This window comes from Gigantopelta aegis, chromosome 14 (assembly GCF_016097555.1).
Source record: "Gigantopelta aegis isolate Gae_Host chromosome 14, Gae_host_genome, whole genome shotgun sequence".
NCBI lineage: Eukaryota > Metazoa > Mollusca > Gastropoda > Neomphalida > Peltospiridae > Gigantopelta > Gigantopelta aegis.
This window is the reverse complement of record NC_054712.1, coordinates 9,764,166-9,790,164: the sequence shown is the minus strand read 5'-3', so window position 1 is coordinate 9,790,164 and position 25,999 is coordinate 9,764,166. Positions and strand designations below refer to the sequence as shown.

Sequence of the window (25,999 nt, the reverse complement as noted above, 5' to 3'; positions counted from 1 at the left end):
GGATTGATCCTAGACCTACCGCACACCAGGCGAGCGATTTACCAGTAGGCTAAGTCTACCCCCCCCCTCATTATTACCCCCCCCTCATTATTAACATAGTCATGAATCCTGACGTCGTACTGGAAACGGCCTGCTTAATTGTGTGGGTTGATCATACAACACTGGAGTATGAAACATTAGGAATAAATATGATTTTGGGCGATTATTTATGATGGATTGTAGGATATAAAGTAATAACAGGTTAATGTGTGATGGGCTTCATCCCGTTCGTGATGAATGGTTAATACTGCTTGACAAGCGTTGCAGAGTTCCCCGTACGTATCGTCTCAGGATTAAGCCAATAATAGATGTTATAAATCAGTTACTCTCTCTCTCTCTATATATATATATTTATTCAAGTTTTGTGTGCAATTTGTGTACCATGAACCTTGAAAATATTTTGCAGTATGACATCCTGCGAGATAAATCATGTCATGTAAGATGATCTATAGAGCTAAATTTAGTAAGATAAATAAAATGTTTTTAAATACTAATTCATTAATAAACTGTAAGTTTTGTTACATTTACAACAACAGAAAGGTTCATTCAAAATAATATATATCAGATGTTTTCCTCTCATGGAACATTGCATTTCTTCGCATTTTAATCGTCCTTTCCTCCAAAATGTGTCAGATGGCACAGATTTTAACCGAGAATTTCTGGGACCCCTCTAGATTTCCTCTTTTTTTACAGTTCACCAATTCCCACCCCTGATATATGGAAACTAATTCTATAATGTATATAGTTCAAATGTTGAAATAAATTTTAAAAAGTCGTTTCAGATATGTCACATGATCTGTATTGTCAGACGAAAATATCAATGTTTATCTGTAGTCATCAGGGTTTCTGCCAGAAGGTACGAAACGCTAAGATTTTGTACACTAAAATCTTGGAAATTAATAGATAAATTAATGTTTTTAATTTTTAGAGCGACTATAGTAAAGACTGCTGTTTAAAATTTGCAGATTTACATGAAATGCGATGTCCAATTTGAAAAGTTTTTAAACCCATAACCACCTAGTATATATAGAGCAGTGATGATTTGGCTTTTGTTTTATTGTCTACACTCAAATTATTTTCTGGCAGAAAACCTGATAGGATAAATTTATATTTGCTAATACACATATATACATACATCAGAGCAGGTTATCACCCTTAAGAAGTATGTTCACTCAGACATACAAACAACAAATATTTTGTGAAATTTTTTAAAATGCTAGTAAATAAACAAACATTTAAAAATGTTCCAAAATAGTGTATTACTTATATACAAAGAAGATACTGTTTGCTACTCAACTAACTTGTATTTAACAAAAAACTTGATTGGCTGATTTGCTGTACATTATTCTGTGTGGGTGAAAACATATTATACAGTTTTCTACTGAACCAGTGAGAATTTATCAATTCGAAATTTCAACCAATCAATTAACTACACTGAGCAACTAAAACCTACATATTTTAACATGTTGGGGTGGGGTGGGGGTGGGGGTGGGGTGGCTTTATGATAAAATTTATTTGGTGAATAAGACTGTCAAAATGGGCCTAATGGGGGGGGTGGGTGGCTTTATGATAAAATTTATTTGGTAAATAAGACTGTCAAAATGGGCCTAAATATGTTGAGACAACATTGATCATTTTAAAACCTAATGGTATTCAAACTGAATAATTTTAAATAAATCAAAGAAAACTAAATTAACATTCACATATCTTTTGTTGTTCAGTATATTTGACGTCTGCTTTTGCCCATCAAAGGTTCAAGCATGCCTTTCTTGGGCACATCCTCTTAGTTCACTGGAGAGATCCACTTACGACAGAACTGAAAACTATTGATTATGCATGGTTGACATGACAACTGGGCATCAGTTGAAACACGTGATTGGCTGAATTCTTCTCTTCTTATATACTGTGTGGGTGTGGCTGTCTTTTGGTGAGATCAATTTGATTGGCTGTCGATGCCCATCAGTCTCTCGTGTTCATTCTGATGATGTTCCTCTGTTTCGAAATACAGATACATCGCAAAAACATCTGTCGGAATTTATTACCAAACACACAGAACAGAATGAAGTTGATGGCAGAATTAACTATGACCACTGTTTCAGCGATGGCCTTAAAAATCTCACAGGGCTTAGTGCATTTACCAATCCTACTAGACTGGATCCCATTCGCTTGCAGAATTACCAGCTGGGTGGCTCCGAACAGCTGACAAATGAAAAAAACGGTCGTCATGGCCAACACAACGGCAGTCAGACGATAATCGTTCTCCAGCGAAACGGCACGCTGTTGGTTAAGAATCCCGCGCTTCCGTTGCCATAGCGTTTTGAGAATGAAATAATTCATCAGCGAGAGCGCCAGAAATGGCAGCAGGAAGTGAAAGATGCAGTTGATGCACACGAGGTAGACGTAGTTGTAGAACCACGAATTCCCAAATGTTGACTGGGCCGTGATGTATACCGACTGGTTGACCATGGGGTCCCACACGACCTCCAGCTCGTTCTCCAGACACCGCGGGATGTTGTAGAAGATCGACCACACCATGATGCCGATGACAATCTTCCCAGCGCGCGACCGGGTACAGATGGAGCGTGCGCCCAGCGGTTTGACTATCGCGATGCATCGCTCGCCCGTGACGGCAATGGTGGTGTAGATGGTCCCCGTGTGGCAGATGTGCACGACGGGGTACAGCAACATGTAGGCCATCTCGCGCACGAACATGTAGTCGATGAGGATGTCGTCGTGCTGACAGATTATCGGCAGCGTCTGGAGGAGAATCACGAAGAGCAGCAACACGTTGTCGAATATCGCCAGCACGATGAGAAACAGGGTTGTCGAGGAACGCATCCGTTTCCCCGACAACACGAATATGGCGATGGTGTTGCCGATGAGGCCAAACAGGGCCACACTGGTGCCGCAGATCCCGTGGACGTAGTACCACACCTCCATGATGTAGTACACCTCGCTCTCGTTTGGAAAGTCCACAAGGAGAGTCACGTTGTTGGCCGAGTTCTCAGTAAGCATAATTGACGGAGATGAAAATTTGCCAGATTTAAATGTAGTGACAGGTTTTATTATTTGAAGAAAAAAAGAATTAAAAAAATAAAATTATATCTTTTTTTGTTGTTAGCAGTCTTGAAAATTGTTTTCCTTTTTGTTAGATGAAACATTTACAGATGAAAATCTGCCACATTTTTATGCTGTTTTTGGTTTTATTATTTTCATTTATTTATTTATTTTATTTTATTTTATTTTCTTCTTATTATTTTTTTTATTATTATTTTTTTTTTTTTTTTTTTTTTTTAGTATTTTAAAAAAAATTATTATTATTTTTGGGGGGTGGGGGGCAGTTCGAAAATGAATGCTAACAGAGAACTTTTTGTTTTTTCTTTGAAGAAATGTTCACGGTAACTTCTTTAATTGCAATAACCTATTACGTACTCTCGCCCTTTTTCTTCCATGTAATTTTTATTTGGTTCAGAATTGATAAACTTCTTTGTTAGCTTTATAAGCCATGCATCATTTCAATTTTACAAAATCCACTGAATATTTTCAAAACAAATTTGTTGTTTGTCCTCAAGTCATTTTAACATTGGTTAGTTCATTGTATGTATTTTAGCATTGCAAATCAATCATTGTTGCAGCAGCATGGGTTCCGAGTGGCTAAGAATGTCAGATATAGATCTGTGTGTAATAACCAGCAGTTCAACACAGTTTGTTATGTTGGAGTTTGAAGTTCCAAATTAAAGCACAGTTTTTGTGTGGCATCCAGTAGATTACTACACATACACATGAACATTTAACCTGTGGAGTTTTATTTTTTATTTTTTTCTCTTCTTCGCAGTAGCTTTCTATTTTTATTCTTGAGTGTGGCTTTAAATTTTTTTAATATATATTATATATTTATATATATATTGTTGCGTAATTTAATGATTAATCTCGTAACAGTGTTTGTTATTTTATTAATTAACCCAGGTATCGTAATTAACTTTGTGGCTCAGGCTGGTAACACAATATTTTTGCAATGTTGAAGAACATGTATTCTTCATGTTGCATGTACATGTATCAGTGTCAATTAGACCGGATCGCCTTATAGACCTATGTGTGCCCTTACAGACAGCCTCATTTGTTTTACATCCTTTTAGACTTCTGTACTTTACTTTTTAACATATAGGTTGCTGGTGTCGGTTTCATCCATACATCTTGTCGGGCAGCTTGTTTAATTAGTTTTTCAAATTGAAATAGATGGACTTGTTAGCGTCTCAAAGTGGAGTAATTTGACTGGTCCATGACATGATGTCATGTGATAAGAAAACAGAACATTTCTTTTTTGTTTTTTCCCAGGATCGTCTTTGTTGTTGTCAGCTTTCATCAGCAAGTTTTCTTGTCTGAAAAAAAAAGAGAAAAATTACTTAGTCCATCATATGCATAATTGGTTTTCCCCAAACGAGGGGCGGGAAGTAGCCCAGTGGTAAAGTGTTCGCTTGATGAGCGGTCGCTCTAGGATCGATCACCATTGGTGGACCCATTAGGCTATTTCTCATTCCAGCCAGTGCTCCACAACTGGTGTAACAAAGGCTGTGGTATGTACTATCCTGTCTCTGGGATGGTGCATATAAAAGTTTCCCTTACTGCTAATCGAAAAGAATAGCCCATGAAGTGGTGACAGCGCGTTTCCTCCCTCAATATCTGTGTGGTCCGTAACCATATGTCTGACGCCATATAACCGTAAATAAAATGTGTTGAGTACGTTGTTAAATAAAACATTTCCTTTCGCCCAACAACCTCTATGATCAAAGCACTTCAAGCGAGCACTCTACCCACTAAGCCCCTTGGTGGGCTCTTTGGGATATTTCTCGTTCCAGCCAGTGCTCCACAACTGGTATATCAAAGGCTGTGGTATGTGCTATAGTGTTTATGTAATGATGCTTATAAAAGATCCCTTGTTACTAATAAAAAAAAAATGTAGCTGACTTCTTCTCTGGGATTATATGTCAAAATTACCAAATGTTTGACATCCAATAGCTGATGATTAATTAAAAAAACCAATGTGCTCTAGTGGTGTCTTTAAACAAAACAAACTCTTTCATTAAACAGATATTCCTTTCCTTTCCATCACTGTTGGTTAGCAGTTTGGACACATGCACTTTATTGTTTGCTTCATTTAACACATGAGGACAATTGGGAAATACTTTTTTATGGACCATGCAGAGATTGCTAAATCTATAATATTTAGACATGTACCCAAATAATATCCCATAACAATGTCTGTGGTGGCGTCACCAATCCAGATCACGGCAGTGAAATATATTTTGTTTGAAAAACATCTCACAGTATATGTACATGTGTAGTTAAATTCTGAGAAAAAAAAAATTCTGATTGCACTTTCCTTATAAAATATGACATACATGTGTGTGACTGTGTCTATGAAAAAGGGTACAAATCAAGAAAAACGGCAAAATATTATTGTCATTTTGTGATAGCCAGTATTCACAAGAGTGTGATGACAACATATTCCGGCTCCAAGATAAACATGACGACTGGAATCTTGAACATGTTATTAATGATCCGAGTTGTCTGCACTTTTAAAAGAGAGTGTGAAGAGATTTATTATCCACATAGTTGAAGATACACAGTAAAATATAACCAGTATGACACACATGTCATAATGATTTCACATGCACAATGAATGATGTAATTTCTAGAGGTGACATCGTAACATAATGTGGCTTCCCCAGTCTTTACTCTGTGTAATTGCTTATCAAAATTACATCATTTTGTCTTCTCCTTCTGGTTACATTTGAAATGTTTTGACACAGTCCTTGTTAGCCTATTCATAAAAAATAATGTGGATAATAAAGAAATTATTACACTCTCGTCTGAATTGTGCTGATTTTAAAAAACTATTGTTGAGATTCAGGTATTACCCTCACTCTCGCTCAGGCAATACAAAACTCCTAGCTGACACTTGTTTCATAAAATCAGTAGAACACACAAGCTCATATAATAATCTTTATTTTTAATAGGATTTTAGGCAATATAATATCCAAACTATTAATTTATCTTGATAGATAATAAATGGACAACAATTAACAGAAAAATGCTTTTCCTTTTGATCATATGATGTATAAAACACTACAAAGACTGTGGTATGTACTATCCTGTCAGTCAGTTGCTGGATACGAAAGATACCTTGTGGCAACAGGTTTCCTCTTTTCCTATCCTGGTCGGAGGAACTGGCAAAAGTCGACACCTGCACCCATGACAGGTATGCTAAAACAACTTGTTCTGAATGTGCACGTTAAAACCTATGGCCTGGACCTGACCTGATCTGACAGGTTTCCTCTCTCATTGTTTGCATTGTCTTTAACCATATGTTCAAAGCCATATACATGTAACCTTAACTAAAATGTGTTGAGTGCATTATTAAATACAACGTTCCTTCCTTCCTTTTTTCCACTTGGCAGTCAAATTTAAAAAGTTAAAGTTTGTTTTGTTTAACGAAACCACTAGAGCACATTGTTTTATTAATCATCAGCTATTGGATGTTAAACTCAGTCTTCAGAGGAAACCGGCTACATATTTTTATTAGCAGAAAGGGATTTTATATATATATATATACTTTTACACGGACAGGGCAGCACATGTAACAGCCTTTGATATACCGTTCGTGGGACACTGGTTGGGATGGGAAAAAACCTGATCACAGAATGGTTCCACCAAGGAGGCTTGATCCTGTGATCCAAGCACCTAAGTCCAGCACTCTATCGACTGAACATGAATGGATAATTCTGTGTGGCAGAACATAACTGGAATCCAGTAGATAGCGTTCTACAATTAGGTCACTGTGACCTACTATTGACTATAATAGGAACATTTGGTTCGGCAAACATTTTTGGTGCCATTCTTTGGATTAAAATCTGTAACAGATGTTGCAACATTTACCATATATTAATAACTGTATTATGATCTCAGGATTTCTGTATAAAATCTTGGAAATTAATGGTTGCATTTTTATGATTTTTAGAAAGATTATAGTAAGAGAATGACTGTTTAAAATTTGCCATATTACATGAAATGCAGTGTCCAATTTCAAAACATTTGAAACCCATAGCCACCTAGTAGGGACACTTATGATCTGTTTTGTTTTTATTATGGTACATACCCTCAAATTATTTTCTGGCAGAAAGCCTCGACCTTCATTTTACCATCATTAACCCCTTGACAATTCAGTATCTGAGATGAATTTCAAAGAAACACTTACGAAACACCAGAGCAATATCCAGAATCTGTTACACATTCTGTACGTCAAACAGTCAACTCATAACTCATATAATATACTGCCTTGAGCTTCTATAAAGATTAGGATAGCCAAAAACACACCAGACATACCAAAATGAACAGCGTAAGCCAAAGAAATGGAAATTTCAACCAAAATTACCGACCACTTGCTGAATTTTCTTTTTTTTATTCTTGACGCCAGTCTCTAATGACGTCTGATGACATTAACATCAAGGCTTTGCCATACAAATTGCATGCATGTGACGTCTAGATTCTAAAGTTTTACAAGCATGGGGCCCCAATCAGTGATATAAAAGGAACAAGGACACACATTAAAAACTGCATGATATCGTCCATTACGTGACTGAACAATACTTTTTAATGTCTCGTAATATTGTCATTTTGTGCGTGACCTTGGTGAATTATAACAAGTCGTGATTTACGATATTTGCTTTCCACGATGGCCCACATTGCCGCTATTGTAATCTTGGGCTCTTAAGATTTGTCTGGCATTCGTGTACGACTCTTGAAATCTGTCTAGTGATGCCGAGTTCGGCTCGTTAGTTTCGAGATTCTGCACTTGTCCTTTCTTGTATGGCTTGTGTCTGCTCACCAGAAGACACATTCTAGCACTGAACGTTCCACTTCTTGCCCTGCAGTAACAGAAACTCGCATACTCTGTAAGTGCCATGTGCTCTTAATTAATGGCATTTTTCTGAAGAGGTTTTGTCATATGTGTGGGTTAACGTGATTACAGCCGCTGCATGAGTTCCTTACAAAACCTCTAGGTATGTCGAAAGTGCTTTATAAATGCTGGTAATTGTATTTACAAAAACGTATTTCAACTTATTATCATTTAATGGAGGGTATCTAATTATATAATGAAATAAAAAAAAGGAAAGACAGATAATGTATGGTATTTGACTTAAATTTAATTAAATGAATTTGAATTTTTAAATTAAATTTTTTTGAATTATTCTTTTATGTTGACCTACAGTGTAGAGTAGAGTATCATCACAGTTTGTCAGGACACACACAGTCCTGAAAGTCCTTGATTTTTCTACACTGTCCTCGAACTGTTAAGCTTTACTGAACCGTGACACAGTGCCCTTCAGTCATACTTGTACATGTAACTATATGTACAGTATAGTTATAATAACTGCATTAAACACCAAAACAAGGAAGGAAGGAAGAAGGGAGAAATGTTTGATTTAACAACACACTCAACACATTTTAATTATGGTTATATTGCGTACGACATATGGTTAAGGACTATATAGAGATAATTAAGAGCAGCAATGGGCTACTCTCGATTATAGCATCAAGGGATCTTTTATATGTATCATCCCACAGACAGGATAACACATACCACGGACTTTGATATACCAGTCTTTCTTACATCCGATGGGGATCGATCCTAGGCAAGTGCTTTATTACTGGGTTATATGTCATGTCCTCGAACACCAAAGGAAATGCAAATATAATTTTCAACTGTAACGTTATAGTAGAGGCAAAATAATACAGTTCTGTGACCAATTTACAGGGACAAAGGTTTGACATACTTGACGTCAGGATTTCCAAGGAAGAATGATGGAGAGAAAGTCGACACTAAATGAAGACTCTCACAACATAAATGAATCTGCTGCTCAATTATTACAAACCATATGTTCCATTGTTGGTGGCCATCTTGGATTTTGCCACCTGGCGGAGTTGGCCCACACTTTTGAGTGTGTCACCCCTCTACTATTATTCAGAAGGTTTTGAAGATATGAAAAACACCTTCAGTCTAGGATCGATCTCCATTGGTGGACCCACTGAGCTAGATCTCGTTCCAGTCAGTGCACCACAACTGGTATATCAAAAGCCATTGTATGTGCTATCCTGTCTGTGGTAAGGTGCATATAAAATATCCCTTGCTACTAATGAAAAAACAACAACTATATGTTAAAATTACCAAATGTTTAACATCCAATTAGTAAGTAATTAAGTAAATAAATGTGCTCTAGTGGTGTCATTAAACAAAACAAACTTTTAAAATATACTATGTTGAAACAATAGTTTGGTGATGAAGTAGTAGCTGCTATTCAGAATTTGTACTGTAGACATGTTCCATGATCGATATATCAAAGGCTCTGATATATGACGTCCTGTTTTTGCATGGATAAAGAAAGAAGTGTTTTATTTAACGACACACTCAACACATTTTATTTACGGTTATATGGCGTCAGACATATGGTTAAGGACCACCCAGATTTTGAGAGGAAACCCGCTGTTGCCACTACATGGGCTACTCTTCCGATTGGCAGCAAAGGATCTTTTATTTGCGCTTCCCACAGGCAGGATAGCACAAACCATGGCCTTTGTTGAACCAGTTATGGATCACTGGTCAGTGCAAGTGGTTTACACCTACCCATTGAGCCTTGCGGAGCACTCACTCAGGGTTTGGAGTCGGTATCTGGATTAAAAATCCCATGCCTCGACTGGGATCCGAACCCAGTACCTACCAGCCTGTAGACCGATGGCCTGCCACGACGCCACCGAGGCCGGTCTTGCATGGATAAGTACCGGTACAATTACATGTATATACACAACCTTTTGCTGTTGGTTAATGATTGAGTATGGTGGCAGTAGGTTTTCGGTTACATTCGCTCATAAATATCTCTCCTTATAGTCTACTATAGCTGGCATCCAAGCATGTTCCATCACGTGTCTATAGATAGGACATATTGTCATATGTGCACTTTTATCCTTTAACATGTCAGATCCGCTGATATTTTAGTTGGATTTACATTAATGTATTCTAAGTGGTTAAAAATTAAAAATATAATTTATGTGATATTGCAGCACTTTTTTTGTAGTAATTATGAGTTTGTGCTTTTGTTTTATGAATTGGTATACTATAAACTACTGTGTATTATACATATACAAGAAACAGCTTTTTTGGTGATTGAATTCGCAAGACTGTGTGGTTGTTAATTTCTATTCAATAATCAGAAATGGGTTTTGAGAATCAAAGTTTGGCACTCTCTTACTGCAGTAGTAGATGTAAGCATGTAACAGGAATGTTTAGATACAGTGTTGTTACACTACACTAGGCTTTCCCCAAACAGATGACCATGGTATACACGGCTGCCTTGTATATGACCACTTCTATGATTAAGTAACAAAGATGGCAGCATCCATTGCTGTTGTAATTATGGAATTCATCTTTGTACACAATATTTAGCTTGATGTATGTACAGTAACTGATTGTACTTCTGTGCAAAAACATCCTTGTGGAATGTGGCATCGTTAGTACAAACCAAAAGAGGAGAAGCAATCAGAATGATTGGAAACTGTTAAAACGATCTTGCATATTGTATAATAGATTGAAGCTATATATTCCTTTAATTATCACATGGGATGGATCGAATGCATTTCTTGCATATAATTGATAAATGTATGATGTGAATTCAACCATAACATCCAGGGAATAAAATCTTCATTAGCGATATTTCTAGTTATTTGAAAATTGATTAGCAACTACTGTTAAATGTTTTTAAATTGTGTATCGATCTCTGAAATTTGCGTAGCGAATCGTGACACGATACTGAACAAAATGTTCTCCGACATCTCTGGCATATCAAATGTCAGATAGCTGACCTTGATTCTGATTTGATGGTCCAAGGTTAAGCTACAAGTATAGGCTGCTTTGTATGTAAGCATATGTAGAAGTGGGCATTGGTGTATACTGGAGACAGAAATCCAAGGCAACAGTATACCAAAACATTAATTTTTGGAGACAGTCTAGAATATGTTCATGACAGAAAAACCCTTCGAAAGACCCAATACATGTTTACGATGATGTCAGTGTTACTGCAGGGGTATTCCAGCATGGCCAGCTAGCATATGCAGTCTGCGTGCATCAAATGGACTGCTGGGATCGATCCCCATCGGTGAGCCCATTGGGCTATTTCTCATTCCAGCCAGTGCACCATGACTGGTATATCAAAGGCTGTGGTATGTACTACCCTGTCTGTGGGATGGTACATATAAAAGATCCCTTGCTACTAATCGAAAAGAGTAGCCCATGAAGTGGTGACAATGGGTTTCCTTTCCCAATATCTGTGTGGTCCTTAACCATATGTCTGACGCCATAATTATAACCGTAAATACAATGTGTTGAGTGCGTCGTTAAATAAAACATTTTTTTCTTTCTTTTTTCAAATTGACTGCATTTCACTTTTAAGCAGGATTCTTTTAATTCGATCCCCTAGTGCTGTCATTAAAGAAAACAAACTTTAACTTAATTCGAGCCCCTTGTGGTGTCGTTATAATTAAAAGAAACTTTAACTTAATTAAATTGAGCCCAGCTGTGCCGGCTAGTTCCCACCAGTTTAAACTGCTTTCTTAATTTAAGGCTGGTACCATATATGTGTTTAGTTAACGTTTCAGTAACTGCTTCAGCTTGGTGTCACGTGAGTTAACATTTGGGTGTTTATTGTTTTAGTGTATAAAATTTAAATATTTGACCCCCCAAACATATATTTTGACATCAAAACCATCTTCATACAACAAGAAGAAGCTGAAAGCTGAAAAACATGTGCTTTGATAATTTTGGCAGCCATCTTGGATTTCACCACTTTGCTAAGTTAGCCCCAGTTTTGAGAGGGTCACCCCCACTACTTTTATTCAGAAGGCTTCAAAGATATGAAAAACACCTCTAAATAGGTCACGAAACTGTATTATTTTGCCTCTACTATATCAGACACACAAAACCCACTTAGCCCATACAACACAATACATTTATTACTGGGGTTCTAAACACACCACAATAAAGGTACTGCATCCCCTGGGATGCATAAAACAAATTTGGTTATTGTATCCACTATCGATGAAGGAAGGAAATGTTTTATTTAACGACACACTCAACACATTTTATTTACGGTTAAGGACCACACAGATATAGAGAGAGGAAACCCGCTGTTGCCACTTCATGGGCTACTCTCTTCGATTAGCATCAAGGGATCTTTTATATGCACCATCCCACAGACAGGATAACACATACCATGGCCTTTGATATACCAGTTGTAGTGCACTGGCTGGAGCGAGAAATAGGCGATTGGGCCCACTGACGGGGATTGATCCCAAACCGACCGCACATCAAGCGAATGCTTTACCACTGGGCTACGTCTCTTTCTTTCTCCCCCCTCCCCCCTTCCCCACTGTCGATGAATGATGATTTTCTATAAACTTTACTATTATTTCTTGTTGAAAACATTCTAGTGTAGAAATCAGTTTCCCTTGTCTTAAAACAGTTTTTAATCTCAGAATACTACAACTATAGACTTCGCTTTGCTTACACTTCTGGACAATTTCATCATTTCCAGAAAGTAAGAAAACTCATGCATGGTCAAGTGCTGGTGATCAATTTGATATGATGTAGATTTAACTAAATGTGGGTGCTAAAACTCCTTAAAATGCTCATTTATAACATTTGGAACTTTTCATCATCATAAACAATATTTGGAGATACTTTGCCAATGATAAAATTTCTAAAACTGGCAACGTGATCCAATCACTGAATAATGAAAAATTGAATGAACAAATTACATGTAGTAGCGTGATTCACAAATCAAGGGTGGAATATACCAAGTGCCAGTTAGGATTATAAATATGGCTGGTCTAAAACTGTCTGTGTGTTTGTTTCACCTTTATGAAAGAAAGAAAGAAATGTTTTATTTAACAACGCACTCAACACATTTTATTTATGGTTATATGGCATTAGACATGGTTAAGGACCACACAGATATAGAGAGAGGAAACCTGCTGTCGTCACTTCATGGGCTACTCTTTTTGATTAGCAGCAAGGGTTCTTTTATATGCACCATCCCACAGACAGGGTAGTACATACCACGGCCTTTGATATACCAGTTGTGGTGCACTGGCTGGAATGAGAAATAGCCCAATGGGCCCACTAACGTGGATCGATCCCAGACCGACTGCGCGTCAAGCGAGTGCTGTACCACTAAGCTACGTCCCACCCACACCTTTATGAAGTAACAAGATGAGATACAGGTGTTAATATTCTGGTGGCAGCAGTCTTGGCAGCAATGGCATAAACATTTGCATGTACACATGTACTAGCTCAATGTTAAACGTTTTATGACAAATTATATGTCCTAGATCAGTGAAACTTGGCTTATAGTTATATTTATAAATGTTTATCTCAGTGCATGTTAAAAATATGAAATTTATTAAATTAAAATTATTGTCTTTTTTAAGTTTTATTTTTTAACTTGTACTGAGATGCACATCTATAGTTTGAATTATCAGAGACCTCGGATATGTTGATGTTGGCCAAGACATCTTAATTTCATGGAATTCTTGTTTGCCAAGGCATTCAGTGCCATAAAAGATCTAATATTTACTGAATGAGTATAAAAGAAAGAAGTATATTCTGCACTTAGTTTTCGGGACTCCATGAATAGAAACAGTTAAATCCCATGGACCCCCCCCTTATGAGAAAAGATTGGTACATAACCCCCTGCGACCCACTGCACCCCAGGGAGGACGTCTGCTGCTGCATGAACTGCATAATAATGTACATCTTCAGGCTTTCTGCCAGAAAATAATTTGAGGGTATGCAGGGTGCAATTTGTTTTTAAAATTTTGATTAGCAGTTTTTCCTACTGGATGGAGAATTGATTAGCAACTATTGGAATTTGATTAGCACTTTAATAAAATGAGTAAACATGAATAAAACACATTCTTTTCAATAAAATTGCATATTTCTTATACATGTATCTGTATTGTGGGCTGCTTACCCCAAAATAAAACAAGTACAGAACAGTACATGTGAAGGGTCATCACTGTCACTTGTTTTCAAGGCCGTATCCTCCGGAGGTCAAGGGGGGGCAGTTGCCTCCCCCCTCCCCCTCCACACACCCAGAGAATCTCACTTTGGTTTTTTTGGCTATATAGAATATAGCATAGAAATGTCAGGGTTTAATTTTTATAGTACAACATATTTCTGAATAATATTTGTCAATGGTTATGCTAAGCAGCTTGGTCATCTAACTTGTTCAAAGTGATTTTTTAGTCTTTCCTGAGTTGATTTGTATGTCTGATCCAAAGTGCGATTGAAGCCCGAGAAAAATTCCTCATTTGGCTGATCATTCCAACATATTCGGTGTTCATTTTTGTTATGAAAATTGACAATTCTTAAACGATATATATACGTATTTTACCGGAACATTATTTGCCGAGGCAATTCAAAATAAAAAACGCCAAGCTGTTAATTAGTCGATAATACCGTATGTATACGCAAACATTTTCGTGGCTAAAATAATTCGCGATCAAGCTTTCATTTTACATTTTCACGATAGTTTTTGCCAATAATAAAATAAAAACGACCAATATCAACTGAACTCCTTTCAATGACAGTTTCACGTACGATATAATTATACTCGAGACATTCTCGCCATGCGGTCCGTGTGCCGTTAGTCTTGTCTGCATGTATGTCTTGTCCGCATGATAATACATGATGCAGAAAACTTGAAAAATCACAAACTAGACCAAATACTATTTATTAGTAGTATTCATAGGTTGCATTTAGGTATACAAATAACGAAAGCCACAAGTATGTATCGAATATAAGAATAATCAGTGTAAAAACAACAAACTGAAATCTTGTAGTCACGAGATACCAGATGTGAGTTCAGCCAGCCGTTTGTCGCTAATGTTTGTCGGACGGTTTTTTATGCAACAAGTTAAACCGAACGACCACTTTGACAACCGGTCAAAATAATTATCAGACATTTTGACTACTGGTTATCGCTGAACGCAGATCATGCATAGCACCGAGTGTCACTTGTAGTATAAAACCACGTGGCAGGTAATTTGACGATAAAAATAAAGTGCATGCAATGCGCAATATGTTTTGTATCTATAGGCATTATTCAAAGCTAAATCGGAAATAAGTTAACGCGTAATTAAATTCGTGGAGCTATCAGCATGTTCGCAATTTTCGCGGTATATTTAATTCGTGAACATAATATATTTGCATGCACGATAGGCTACAAGTTCAGTGTACACGGTCATAGCTGCTTGCAAATTAGGTTACCACGATGACGTAGAAACTAGTACATTACGTCACTGTTCTTGTTAAAACGTCAAACATCCTCCGCCTATTCCGACAGTATTTTCTATTTGAAATACTAACACACGCGAAAAGGTCGTACACTGAGATAAATTTTAATTTTTTTTATCATTGGCGAATCAGTTACATGTACCTTGGCTGCGATCACGGAAAATCGACACCCCTAAGTGCGTTCTTCTCCCGCGATCTCAATTCAAAGATCAGTTTGGTTACAAAAAACATGCATCGCAAACTGCTAGTCATTGTTACAATATTGCATTGCGATCGCAAGATTTTGCGATGCGAACCCGGTCATTTTGCAGCCTGGTATGTAATGAAAACCAAATCGACCATAAGTGCCTCTACAATAGGTGGCTATGGCATTCAAATCTTTTGAAATTGGACACTGCATTGAAGGGAACATTTTGTTTTCAAAATCTTGATTAGCTATCAATATTTCTAGGCAACTGAAAATTGATTAGCAATTACTGTTTAATGTTTTAAACTTCTTTACGATCTCTGAAACCTTCATAATGAATCGTGACGCGATACTGAACAAAATGTTCCCTGAATTTCATGTACAGTAAAACCCCCTAAACCAGACACCCTAGGGACTAAGTACAATGTCTGGTTTAAAGAGGTATCCGGTTTATAGAGGTTAATTTCTGTACTGATTTTTAAAAAACTACCATAAAAAATGTTTGGTTTTGGGGGAATTCTGGTTTACAGAGGGTCCGGTTTGTAGAGGTTTCACAGTATTATACAAATTTTAAATAACTGTTCTCTCTAACTACACAACACGTATAATCTTCATAAAACTTATAAAAATGCATCTGTTAATTTCCAAGATTTTTAAGGTACATAATTTTCCCCTCCGTACACTGACAGAACCCTGTTGTTGCTGGCCCATGATAACAAAATAACGACTGTGTCTAGTTTTATCCACAACAATGTGAGTCAGTTTAGGTGAAGTGAAACGCTTAAGATAATGAAAGCCAGTTGATTTTTCTGTGAAATGTAATTTAGCTTTGAGTCAGTGGAATGCACTTGTATTTCTTTGCCAGACACATACCAAAAAAAAACTACCTCAGAAAAGAAGAAAAAAAAAGAGTAAGAAACCGGAGAAGATAAACATATTTGTAATATCTATAAAACTGGAAAGCATTTTTAAAGGTTAACTTCATAATGAAATAAAATTAAAACCATATTTATTTATTTTTTAATGTTTTTTTTAACTTTATAATGAAGTAAAATTAAAAACCAGACTTTTTTTTTTTTTTTTAATGTTTTTTTTAACTTTATAATGAAGTAAAATTAAAAACCAGACAAATTTTATTTTTAAAAAATAATGTTTTGCCAAGTTGTATTCAAATATTAAGAGATATATGACATTATGCATGTTTTCATTTTCAATAAAGGCTATTTCAGTTTTATTTTTAAAAGAAACAAATCCTACATTAAAGTTGTTTTTAGGCTAAAATAAAAAAGGACCAAAAGTTAACTTTTCAGTTAGCGCAAACAACAAAAAATGTATATGCACACATTTCCCCCCTCCCCCCCCCCATGTTAAAGTCATAACATTGATTACCTTTTGCTTTCTTCCAGAATTTGATATCCAATAGCTGATGATTAATTAATCAATGTGCTCCAGTAGTGTCGTTAAACAAAACAATTTTTTTTTCTTCCTGAAACCCAAATACACCCAAATACAGCACCCTTCCAACTTTCATCTAATAATTTCTCATAAAGCTCATTAGCTTTGGTTTTAAAATTTAAAGGTTAACTCTATAATAAAATTGTGAACAGTGAACTGTATGCTTTAAATCCATTTTAAATTCTTGAGTAAGCATAAGAAAAACATCATCTTGTCGTCATCGTAAAACTTTGCTGCCAATGAAAACAAAAATAGAGCAGGTTCCTTAGAAGACTACATGTTTTTGTCAGAATTATCCAATCAAAAATCAATCAATGAATTAGGTAACATTCTCCGGTGGTGTCATTTGAAAAATGACAATATTGCCGAATTAATCAAAAATCATCAAAATTGGATGTCTAACATTAGGTCATCTTTGACATATAGTTTAGAATATTAATTTTTATATACATGTATCTAATATGTTCTTGGTTATCCTAAAGTCAGTAGAAGCTGAAGACACAAGTTAAACTTTGTTTTTGTTTAACGACACCACTAGAGCACATTTTTTTATTAATCATCAGCTATTGGTTGTTAGACATTTGGTAATTCTGACATATAGTCTTAGAGAGGAAACCCAGCTATTGGATGTCAGACATTTGGTAATTCTGACATATAGTCTTAGAGAGGAAACCCAGCTATTGGATGTCAGACATTTGGTAATTCTGACATATAGTCTTAGAGAGGAAACCCAGCTATTGGATGTCAGACATTTGGTAATTCTGACATATAGTCTTAGAGAGGAAACCCAGCTATTGGATGTCAGACATTTGGTAATGACATATAGTCTTAGAGAGGAAACCCAGCTATTGGATGTCAGACATTTGGTAATTCTGACATATAGTCTTAGAGAGGAAACCCAGCTATTGGATGTCAGACATTTGGTAATTCTGACATATAGTCTTAGAGAGGAAGCCCACTACATTTTTCCATTAGTAGCAAGGGATCTTTTATATGCACCATACCACACACACCATTAGAGCACACTGATTTATTAATGATTGACTATTGGATGTCAGACATTTGGTAATTTTGACAGTCTTAGAGAAGAAGCCAACTACATTTTTCCATTCGTAGCAAGGGATCTTTTATATGCACCATACCACAGACAGGATAGCACATATCACAGTCTGATATACCAGTCGTGGTGCACTGGCACTAAAGACACTGTCTTGATCTGAATATCTGGCATACAAGAATTTTAATGTTACTGGGTTTTCATAAATACTTTTAAAAGAAACGTCATATCAAAGCCTCGCATCAATTAAACAGTTTAACACTTTTAGTGAAAGTTTAATTTGAGTTATTAATCATCAGCTTTTGGTAATCAGAGGAAACCTGCTACATTTTTCCATTAGCAACATGGGATATTTTATATGCACTATGTCTCTTATGTACCAATTGTGGGGCACTGGCTGGGATGGTGGAAAAACCCAATGGGTCAAGCATTTGGTAATTCGGACAGGTAGTCTTAGAAGAAACCTACTACATTTTTCCGTTAGCAGCAAGGGATCTTTTACATGAACTTTCCCCCAGATAGGACAGCACATACCATGGCCTTTGATATACCAGTCGTGATGCACTGTGACTAGATGTGAGCAAAATTACTGCTTCACCCAAGCAATTTACTTTTAATATGGGGAAGAAAACAAATTCAGTGGCATATAAGTGGAGCCAAGTACCTTTAAATTATTATATTTTAAATACACTAGCTATATTTTGTTATAGTTACCTGGTTTTCTCTCTGTTGATTGTTTGTGATCTCCGTAATTTCAGTAGCAGATCTTCAAATCCATCTTTGACAATACACAGAATTTAAATAGGTTGTTTTAAAAATTTTAGATAAAAAAGTCACAAACCATTATCCCATAGAAGTTTTGCTAACAGTTACACTCTTAGACGACTGTCTTTTTTTTTATTCCATGAAAGTCATTCCTTAAACTTTTCCTGACACAACCACACACTTTTCATAGAAGATTTACAGTTCAGTAACACATTTCAAATCACTATGCAGATTTCAGTTTGTTTTGTTTAACGACACCACTAGAGCACATTGAACAGATTTCAGAGATCTTTAATTGTAAAATGTTAAATAACACACGTAGTTTCTAACCAATTTGCAATTAATTATCAAATTAATTAGCATCTTCCATTAATCCATAATTAAAAAAAACACATCTTCCAAGCTTCTGCTACAACTGTCTCCAATACTCCTGAATACACACACACACTCTCGTACCTGAGTAAAAGTTGAGTAACTGATCCACAGTGGGCAAACCAACGTCATTAACCTGCCGTCTCTATCGGCGACACCATCTCCCGCCGCTGCCAATGGTGAATTACGATGATCGTTATAGTTACTCAGCTGACTTCATCATCGCCACCACTCGGCCTAGTGCAGGGATCCCTCACTGCTGTCGCCACACAGTCCCCGCTTCTGTACCACTGGCTAAGATGATTTTTATTTCTTAATCTCATTTTGTCTCCGGGGAGAGTGATCCAATTCCAGGCTGTTTGAAGGGCTATCAATATCGGGTTCGGAGGGCTCTCCACCTTTTAACGGTAGTGTCCACAAGGCTGTGGTGTTTTTCACAGATTGCCCGAGATAAGTTAATAAAGTAATTACTGTGTTGAGCTGTGAACATGGAAATGGTTTTACACGTTTATGTCCGTAGGTATTAGAGGTTATTTTGTCAAATGTATGTGTGTGTGAGGGGTGGGGGTGAGGGTTGAGGGTGGGGGTGAGGGTTGAGGGATGTTGGCAGGACCGGTGATTGGTTTTTATAAGACTCATGTAATATCTTTTGGTGACATGTAACATCTGAAGGTGATTGATTGATATATTGGTACAGTCATTGATTGAATGAAAACTTGATTGATTGACTGATTGATGGATTGGTACAGTCATTGATTGAATGAAAACTTGATTGATTGACTGATTGATTATTTTATTTTTATTGACAGGCCCCTATTTAATTATATGTATATGTACAAAGCTGTATGTACGTGCATCTCGGTTACAAGGGGAAAGTGAGATTTATTAATAAACAAATTATACATAAATGTGCTATAACCGATTAACTAGAAAAGTAATTTCATGCAGTACTTGTATGTGACTGAAAAATCTAGGTAAATACATTGTGTATGAAGAAAAAATGTTACGGAAAAAACCCTACATGTATCATCATTTCAAAGACACTGTTTAAGTTTGGTATGCATGTACGTGTAGATATATGTATTTATCATATAATATCTTACATTTTTAGTGCAATCAAAGTATGTGACATTTTTCAGATCACATACTTTAAGAATTTGATAACTTTGCAAATTAGATGTAAATTAGTCGAGGTCTTAGCACTAGGTTTATTGATATTTAAGCAAACGTACTTGGGTGACACTCCATGATTGACGTATGCATTCATAGTCATCAAATAAAAACATTTCAATGGCAATTTGACACTGAAAGCTGTCCAGTGCTCAGAAAACTAAAAATGTTAGGCATAACTTTATTTTGATGTAAGCACATCCAAAATGACGTCATTCGAGTTTGACGTCATTTCCATTCAAAAATACACCGCGCCACATATTCTTAAGTCATTTGAATATCTAGTAATGGCGGGCTGGAATTAAAGTTGCATGTACAATTTACAAAAACATGTTGTATTAAGCTTGAGCTTATACAGAGTTCGACAAATCCGCTAGCCCGACGCCCGTGGCTAGTGGTTTTTAAGTTCAGGCTAGTGAGAAACGCAAAAACACTAGCCCGCAGGGCTATCGCTCAATCGTGGGGGGTTTTCTTTCTTTTTTTTTCTTTTTCTCTCGGCTGAAATTACGTTTAATAAATTTGATTGTGACGTTTGTCATCGAATAATATTAACAACACAATCAATATATAATAATAATCCACTTGAGCTAGGTCTGCAAACTGCAGTAACATGCTATCTCTACATCATCAGTTACAGCATGCATTGTTTACCTTTCCCTTTCAAGTTTCTGGCACAGGAAATAAGTCTAATGACATGCATGTTTTGATTGGTTAGACACGCCACATGGTAGTTAATCTCGCACATATTTTTTAGGCTAAGAATTTGGAAATCATCAATCGCAACGACAGGTTAATCTTAATCAAGTAAACCCCAGCCATGCTTTGAATTTCAGTGTTTGTTTTATTTACCTATTGTTTTCTAATTTAACACTTCGCTAACATGTGGTTATCGCCAATCAGGAAAACAATTTACTTTAATTGTAACCGCATATGCAATGACTCGGCTTGGCCTATTACGTGTAGCAGTTTGGATAATACGTCACAGCTGCCGATACAAGATAATACCTTTTTTCTTCATCAATTAACAACGGATTAGATGTCACCGTTATGTTCTTTTTATATCGGTCTGACACTGGATAATGCCCTGTATTTGAGCAATTGGCATCAGCGTTCCTGGCGACATAAATAAAAGGCACTAAATAGATAACCACTACCAAATACACTGAAATTTGTCACACTGTCGTACCCTCATTTAAATTTAATTATTTTGATAGTGTGTTTAGATACCAACCAAGATTTTGCTCAATTATTTTTCCCCGGGGGGGGGGGGGGGGGGGGGGAGGGGGCAAAAGCGAAAACGGGACAATGACGATGGATCACACTTGACAAAAGACCAAACGTACAACATGACAAAAAACTGAAAGTTACAACATGATTTAAGTGTTTGTTTTATTTTACTGTTATACTCGTAAATGTGTAATGTTACAAAAATTATACAAAAATCCAGTTACAATTGATCAGGAATTTGGGCTAGTGCTTTATCTTGGTGGGCCCTGTGGCTAGTGACTTTTCAAAATATTTGTCATACTCTGGCTTATATGATAAAGAGATTATTACCCTCATGTATTTCAGTATCGTCAATATCATATATTAGGAATAAAATAATGTATTATGCTCGCCAGAGGCTCGCATAATACAATTTTTATTGCTAATATATGATATTGACGATACTGAAAAACACTCTGGTAATAACCTCTGTTTATACCATAACTTACCCATGATATCCATGTCATAAACCCATGTGATAATTTAGTGTATTAACCTGGTTAATAATGGTATGCAAATTTGCAAGGTCTCTAGGTAACGTGTTGCTGTGGATGGGTTGTTTGCTTACAAGCCAACAACATCCGTGTACCTGAGCGTAACGTTTTCAAAGATTTAGTTAAAATGCGTGACATCAAACTAATTTTTGCTAATCGTGATGACATCATATTACCTATGGCGACAACTTTAGTACTGTGATTTACTCAATTTTTATTTTTTAAATGTTATTTTAAAAGTGCTATAGGATAAATAGAATTCGCTACTCATGTTTTTTATACGTAAAATATCAATTTCATCTAGTTGATCAGTATTCGTCTCGGCAGTGTCTTGACAGATACCGATTAACATAGACTCAGTTGATATTTTCCCATATTAAAAAATACTCGTGATGAATCCTCTATGTATGTTAATAAAACATACACGTGTAGTAGGTAATTCTGTTCAAAAAGGGTTTTCAGAGATTTTTATCTCGGCTTTACACGGTAAAAAGGCAAGATGTAGTTATAACATTTCTGACTGCAGCAGCAATTAAATGATGTGAATGTTTGTGTTTAACTCTGTGTTAAAGTTTTGTGTTTAGCTCAGTTACATGGTGTCCATGTTTGTGTTTAACTGTGTTAAAGTTTTGTGTTTAGCTCAATTACATGGTGTCCATCTTTGTGTTTAACTCTGTGTTAAAGTTTTGTGTTTAGCTCAATTACATGGTGTCCATGTTTGTGTTTAACTGTGTTAAAGTTTTGTGTTTAGCTCAATTACATGGTGTCCATGTTTGTGTTTAACTGTGTTAAAGTTTTGTGTTTAGCTCAATTTCTCACAAATTATGTCCTTCATCAATGAAACTTAGATTTTAGTTACATCTATATGAATATTCATCTCAATGCATGTTTTAAATACTTGAAATTTAAACAAATGTTATTTGAATTTTTGTTTAAGTTTTACAATTTTTTTTAGTATGCTTTAAAATGATGCAATGAAATTTTCTTTAGAGGAATAATAGAACTAGTTCTTTGTCCAGCTTACCAGGCAGTGGTAATTGTTGATCAGTTGGCTTTTAAAGGAATAACCTAACTAGTTCTTTGTCCAGCTTACCAGGCAGTGGTAATTGTTGATCAGTTGGCTTTTAAAGGAATAACCTAACTAGTTCTTTGTCCAGCTTACCAGGCAGTGGTAATGTTGATCAGTTGGCTTTTGAAGGAATAACAGAACTAGTTCTTTGTCCAGCTTACCAGGCAGTGGTAATTGTTGATCAGTTGGCTTTTAAAGGAATAACAGAACTAGTTCTTTGTCCAGCTTACCAGGCAGTGGTAATTGTTGATCAGTTGGCTTTTAAAGGAATAACCTAACTAGTTCTTTGTCCAGCTTACCAGGCAGTGGTAATGTTGATCAGTTGGCTTTTGAAGGAATAACAGAACTAGTTCTTTGTCCAGCTTACCAGGCAGTGGTAATTGTTGATCAGTTGGCTTTTTAAAGGACATTAAGTAATGTAAAACTTTAAACTCTTCACAACACCATATTGTAAAAAACACATTATATTTACTTGAGGTTATTTTTACAAACAAATGCATTTTGAAATTAATGTGTCTGTTAGCATCTCAATGTTTTTACATTAATTTCATGTTTTACAGTATTCCCAAAAGAGATTAGTACGGTTTCTGGAGTACTTTAAACGAAATGTACAAAATATTAGTTTCAGCTTTGTTGATTTTTTTAGTAAATGCAGATTGGTTTTGGTATTCTATTCACTAATCTTAGAGATGAGATTTTAAAATATCTTATCTAATTTCAGCTCTTGTTGTGCATAAAATACTTTAATACCAAGTAGATTAGGCTTTTGATTATAACTACTGAAATATGACCCATGTAGAATTTTTAAGTGGAAGCACATCTGTATAATCTAAAATTGAAATATAACTTATATTCCACAGACAGGAAAGCACATACCACAGCCTTTGACCAGTTATGGTGCAGTGGATGGAATGAGAAAAAAAAACAATCGGTTTTTGATCACAAATACTGAAATATACTCTTCAAAAAAAGAAACGCAAAAGGGTACAAATGGGTTATAACTCCGATTTTATGTTTCCTACTGGTTCATGCTTTGTGAATATAAGGTCATTGCATGTCCCAAACACATTCCCACGGTTACATTCGATAAAACGCAGCTACTGTACAATAAAGTTCCAAAATGTGAATATTCGCAAAAACGCAGCCACGTGCAAACCATGTCACCACTGCACATGCGTTGTCTGCACGTGCAACATGAACACCGACAGTATAAAAGTGCAGGGTGTTCGCTTGCCTGGCCTCTGTATCTGGCCGACAGTTGACAATCCAGGACATGCCACGTCTCAGTGAACCGCAGAGAAACAATGCCATCGGCCGACTAGACGCAGGCGAATCCAGAACGGCCGTTGCCAGGGCATTCCATGTGTCCCCAAGCACCATCTCCAGACTGTGGGACCGTTACCAGCAACATGGATCAACACGTGACCTCCCTAGATCCGGTCGACCACGGGTCACTACCCCCGGGCAGGACCGCTACATCCGGGTACGCCACCTTCGGGAACGATTGACTACTGCCACCTCCACAGCCGCAGCAATACCAGGTTTGCGCAGGATATCCGACCAGACCGTACGGAACCACCTACGTGAGGTAGGAATTCGTGCCAGACGTCCAGTTCGAGGTGTCATCTTAACACCACAACACCGTCGACTCCGACTGCAGTGGTGCCAGATTCATCGACAATGGCCTCAACTGCGATGGAGACAGGTGTGGTTCAGTGACGAGTCCCGATTTCTGCTCCGACGTCATGATGGAAGATGTCGCGTGTATAGGCGTCGTGGTGAACGTTATGCGGCAAACTGCGTGCAGGAAGTGGACAGATTCGGCGGGGGTAGTGTCATGGTGTGGGCAGCCATCTCACACACTGGCAGAACTGACCTGGTCCACATGCAGGGCAACCTGAATGCACAGGGCTACATTGACCAGATCCTCCGGCCACACATCGTTCCAGTTATGGCCAACGCCAACGCAGTGTTCCAACATGACAACGCCAGGCCTCACACAGCACGTCTCACAACGGCTTTCCTACAGAACAACAACATTAATGTCCTTCCTTGGCCATCGATATCACCGGATTTGAACCCAATTGAGCATCTATGGGACGAGTTGGACCGACGCCTCCGACAGCGACAACCACAGCCCCAGACCCTGCCCGAGCTGGCAGCAGCCTTGCAGGCCGAGTGGGCCACCATCCCCCGGGACGTCATCCGTACTCTGGTTGCTTCAATGGGCAGGCGGTGCCAGGCAGTTGTCAACACACGCGGAGGCCACACCCGGTATTGACTCCAGATGACCTTGACCTTGGTGGTGTGTCCTATCACTTACTCACAATGGACTAGAGTGAATTGTGAACAATCCTGCAACATTTGGTAATTATCGGACTCACCATTCAATAATTAAATCAATTCTCCAAATGTTACGACAATGTGATTTTGCGTTTCTTCTTTTGAAGAGTATATGACCCATGTAGAGTATGGTATAGAATTTCCAGATTTCCAGAAATAATTCCATCTCATATTTTTAAGTAGAAGCACATCTGTATAATCTAAAATGGAAATATCATAACTTATATTAGCTTGACTCACCTCCAATGTTACCCCGTATTGATATTGATGCCCCACATATCAATATGAATAAGGGGGTGATGACTCGAGCTAAACTTATATATAGTGTACAGGCAGAGTTCACTTATACTTCAGTCATAAATGCATTGTAAGTGGGTAA

General features: G+C 37.0%; 2 protein-coding genes across 3 annotated transcripts in view; one reads left to right on the top strand and one right to left on the bottom strand.

The window, feature by feature from the left end:
- Window positions 1-25,999, top strand: part of LOC121388033 (leucine-rich repeat and coiled-coil domain-containing protein 1-like) — a 378,090-nt gene that overhangs the window by 47,753 nt on the left and 304,338 nt on the right. The gene's annotated exons all lie outside the window — the stretch shown is intronic.
- Window positions 1,577-19,678, bottom strand: LOC121388035 (FMRFamide receptor-like). Its single transcript, XM_041519235.1, has 2 exons — window positions 18,856-19,678; window positions 1,577-4,418 (listed from the first exon to the last, which is right to left on the bottom strand). The coding sequence occupies exon 2, from the start codon at window positions 3,052-3,054 to the stop codon at window positions 1,999-2,001; it is 1,056 nt and encodes a 351-aa protein (XP_041375169.1). The 5' UTR covers window positions 3,055-4,418; window positions 18,856-19,678; the 3' UTR covers window positions 1,577-1,998.